A 4,400-nucleotide genomic window follows, 5' to 3' on the forward strand; every position below is an offset into this window, starting at 1 on the left:
CCCCCCCTAACCCCGCCCCCTTCCCCCCCCTCCTCATCATGCATACCCACACAGCAACCTGCGGCTCGGCTTCCCCATACATTATACATAACTGATACATACATACATTACATACCACTAGATTTGGTTGGATGCTGGTGGTGAGTTGCTGAACCCAACGAATACATTCTGAAATCGGATGGGGTGAATGGATTAGGGTGCCCCTCTAGCAGGGGAGAGCAGGGACTGCCTCGGGAAAGGGGGCCGCTGGCGAAGTTAACCACCCTGTAACAACATACATACATACCCAAAACACATTACCGCTTCTAAACCAGCCCGGGTACCAGCACCACGACCCCTTCCCCCCTTCTCTCCCCCCCCGAGAGCTCACACACACACCTGCCAGGGTGGATTTTGCCCCCGTTGCCGTAGCCCGCATCCGTACGGCACCTTCGTACGCCACCGTACCGCCCACCAGCCTGTTTCCCGGTCCTTTGTTGACCAGCGCTGACTCCCCTGTGAGCAGCGACTCGTCGCAGCAGCACTCCCCCTCCAGCACCACACCGTCCACCGGAACCTTCTCACCTGCATTGTCGTGGCGGGGGGTAGGGGAGGAGGGGTAGGGGAGGAGGGGTAGGGGAGGAGGGGTAGGGTTGTGGAATAGGAGGTTCCTGTGCTGTATGCCCATGGGGAGGAATTAGAATTGCCATGTCTCTTGTGTTGAGTTAGTATTTTTGCTTGGGGTACGACAACTTGTGAGGCGGTTTGTGAGTGTACCTGTTTAGAGGTTGATGTGATGTACGTATATAGACTTAACATACATACATACGTACGTACCTGGCAAAACCCGCAGTATATCCCCCGCCCTGATATTCCGGGTGGGAACCTCCACGTACTCCACTGCCGTACCGCCACCTGCCGTACCCCCTGTTGGTACGGCACCTGGATCCAGCACTAGCCGGGCAGTGGCGGGTATGAGGCGAGCTAGGGAGCGCAGGTCGGCCGCGGCTTGGACCTGCGTGTCGTGTGGGCGGGTGGAGAGGGGGGACATTTCCCCGGGGGTGGGGAGAGACACAGCGTGTTTGTTTTATATTCTTCTTGTTTATCTGAGCCACGGGCAGGAATTGGCGAGGACGGTGTCTTTATGTACAGCAACGAACCCTAGGAGCGTGTCCCTGTACGGGACGTCTACGTTTACGGAAAACTCACGGCCCTCACGGTGCGGGAAAAAACACATTGCATCGGCAAGGAGTGTATGTATGTATGTATGTATGTATGTATGTATGTATGTATGTATGTATGTGTGTATGTGTGTATGCATGTATGACTTAGATTACACTGTGGGCCGCGAGAGCCGGGGGCCGAAGCCGAAACACAGCGCAAGGGTCGGGAGCACACAGCACAAGTCGGTTAGTCTTGTGTGCTCCCGACCCCGACTCAGACTGCCAACACTCTACGCAGCCACTCCGCAGCCCCCCCATCCGGGGGTGGCGCTGCATTGAATACACCGCGAAGGGCACTCAGGTCCCGCTAGAGCGAGTCCATGTATGTATGTATGTATGTATGTATGTATGTATGTATGTATGTATGTATGTATGTATGTATGTATGTATGTACGGAAACGCACACTGCGCGGTATTCTAAAGGGCGGCCGGCGGCCCAGCCAAATACAGACACAGACAGGTAACGGAGCCCCACCCCTCCCCCCTTCCCCCACCCTCACCTTCGCCCGGGCCTCCAGCGCCCTCCCCAGCAACACGAACGCCAACAGCATCACCGGCTCCTCCAGGAAGGACGCATCCAGGGCCCCCACACCCTGACTCAGAGCCAACAGCGCAGGAGAAGCGGCAGCCGCAGCTCCCCCTACTCCTCCTACTCCTACTCCACCTGCCCCTGCCACTGCCGGGGTGACCACATGCCTCAACATGCTCCCCGCTGCGGCCGCCAGCCCCACCGCGAAGGAGGCGGTGGAGCCCACCGCCACCAGGCTCTCCATATTGGGGTTACCGGACCATAAGGCCCGGAAGCCGCTAATGAGAAGTCTGTGTGAAAGAGGGGGGAGGGGGGAGAGGGGGTAAAATGGGGGGTTGGAAATCGTCTAGAGCCTTTGGAGGTTTTTTAGTGTTCGAAGGAAGTGGACAGGACGGTACTGGATAGCCGCGATGTACCCTCCTCTTCCAGCCCGAAACTCGCTTACCACAACCCTGCACACCCTAGCCTCCCACCCCGACCTCCCCAACTACGCCACCCACCTCCTTCCAGGACCCAGCAGCGCAAAGGCCCCCAGTGCCCCGCTGACCCGCGGGTCGGCCAGTGCCGCCAGCAGGGGGGCATGCGCCACCTCATGGTAGCCCAGTGCATGCAGCAGGTGGCCTGCATGATGCGCGCAACACGCGCCCACCAGCAGCCAGGCGATACCCAGATCCATCAGACTGCGCCGGGCCTCGGCCTGGATATAGAGGGAGGGGGTGGGTGGGGGGTGGGGGGGGTGCGTGGGTGGGTGGGTGGGTGGTCGGATTATATGCAAAAGGTGGAAGAGTTGACTGGAGGGACCGCCGACATTCAAAGCACCCAGGAACTGCTGAGTAGGAAATCCCCTCTCTTGCGTTGGGGGGGGGGGCGGTAAGGGTGGTGCAGGAATGGAGTTGAGTGGAGGAGAGGTGGTGGTGATGGTGGGGGGGGGGTTGCGCTCCGACGGAGGGAAAGGGGGGTGGTGGGGAAGGGGAGGGGAAGTGCATGAAGATGCGAGGGAGCCATGAGTCGACTGTCGCTGCGGAGAGAGAGAGAGAGAGAGAGAGGGAGAGGGAGAGAGAAGGGGGGGCGGATAGCTAAGGGGGGGGAAAGGGGATAAGAAACCAGCCCCCGTATGTTAGGGGGGTATCTGGGGGCGGGAAACAAGAAGGTACCCTTTTGTCCCAACCCCCCCCACCCCACCCCCCCCGGGAGTTGTGAGGTGCGGGGGGACTTCGGGAGCAGAGGGGCGCGGTCGCAGTCAGGTGGGTTTTGGATTGGGTAGGCGGAAGCGGGTTAAGAGCCCCCCCACCCCACCCACCACAATAAACACCCGTTAGGCGCCCCTGCGCGCCCGCCGCCGTTAGACTAATGAGATCGTACATGTCGTACATCGCCGTACAGAGTCGTAAAAGCTGTACCTGTCGCTTCCGATCCGCTTCGTCAGTGGCGGCGGCGCTCAAGGGGTTCCCATCCTCTCCCTCTCCGTCGTCACCGGCGCCGCTCCGAAGCCGCGAGGGGAAGCCCCGCGCCGTTATAAAGGACGCCAGGGAGGGACCCAGCTCCGCAGCAGAACCCCTGTAGGGAGAACAACAAGGGGAGAATCGCACAGTGTACGGCATAACATGTGGTTCTGTACGGTAATTCGTGTATTGCGTACGGCAACATGGTATGGCAGCACGCCGAACACAACGCACATACATACGTACATACATACATACAGTGCATGCACACAAAGCAAAGGTTTACAAATCTGGTGGCACAGAGGTCGGAGGACACAGAGACACACACAGAGACACACACATACACAATTCGCTTAGGAACTACCGTCGCCATTTCCCTCATCGCGGCGCAAGCACACCCTCCCCTCCCCTCCCCAGGTTAACCGATACGGACGTCGACAGTGGTTCCAGAGTTTTATTTCGACAACATTCAATTTTCCCAAACCCCTTTCCCCCCTCCCACTTTTCTTCCCCCTCTCCCTCTTCTCTTTCCCCCCCTCCCTCTTCTCTCCCCCCTTCTTCTCTTCCCCCCCCCCGTCCCTCTTCTCTTCCCCCCCCCAGCCGCCACCCCTAACCCCCCCCCACACACCCAGCCACCTACCTGACCTTCACCGCCGCCGTCTCCGTGAGCAGGTTCACTGCCGCCCCCTCCACCTCCGGCCGGGTCATCAGCATGCGCTTGACAGCAGCGGAGCAACCCCCGCACTTCATGCCGCCGACCTACCATGCGGGTGAGTGTGGACGGGGAACGATTGTGAGTATGTGAGTATGCGTGTGTATGTGTACATGCGAACGTGTATGATTATATGTGCGTATGTATGTATGTGATTGCACCGTGCAATTTGCACGTGCCTGGACCCCGCCCTGTTTCCTTTGTCCCAACATACCTACATACATACACACATACATCAACACCAACATACATACATATACACACACGCGGCCCCCCTCCCCCTCCCCCTCCATGTCCCTGACCCCACCTCCAGCAGCACCGTCTCCGCAATTGGCAAGGAGGTGTTCGGCACCGCGGCGGCGCCAACCGGGACATCACCGCTACCTGCCCCAGATGTTTCAAGTGGTGGTGATGGTGATGGTGATGGTGGTGATGGTGTGTGTGTGTGTGTGCAGATGGATGGAATCCGCACCCATCTAATGTGGGTGGGTGGGTGGGTGGGTGGGTGGGTGGGG

General features: G+C 59.2%; 1 protein-coding gene across 1 annotated transcript in view; it reads right to left on the bottom strand.

The window, feature by feature from the left end:
* The window catches only part of VOLCADRAFT_95682 (uncharacterized protein), a gene marked incomplete at both ends in the record, with an annotated part of 11,130 nt that overhangs the window by 3,872 nt on the left and 2,858 nt on the right, over window positions 1-4,400 (bottom strand). Inside the window, 7 exons of the mRNA XM_002954831.1 lie at window positions 379-564; window positions 817-994; window positions 1,703-2,021; window positions 2,232-2,428; window positions 3,132-3,288; window positions 3,814-3,932; window positions 4,193-4,269. Coding sequence (XP_002954877.1) covers window positions 379-564; window positions 817-994; window positions 1,703-2,021; window positions 2,232-2,428; window positions 3,132-3,288; window positions 3,814-3,932; window positions 4,193-4,269 — 1,233 coding nt within the window. The remainder of the gene's footprint in view (window positions 1-378; window positions 565-816; window positions 995-1,702; window positions 2,022-2,231; window positions 2,429-3,131; window positions 3,289-3,813; window positions 3,933-4,192; window positions 4,270-4,400) is intronic.

The sequence above is a fragment of the Volvox carteri genome, assembly GCF_000143455.1.
Source record: "Volvox carteri f. nagariensis unplaced genomic scaffold VOLCAscaffold_46, whole genome shotgun sequence".
In the NCBI taxonomy this organism is placed as follows: Eukaryota; Viridiplantae; Chlorophyta; class Chlorophyceae; order Chlamydomonadales; family Volvocaceae; genus Volvox; species Volvox carteri.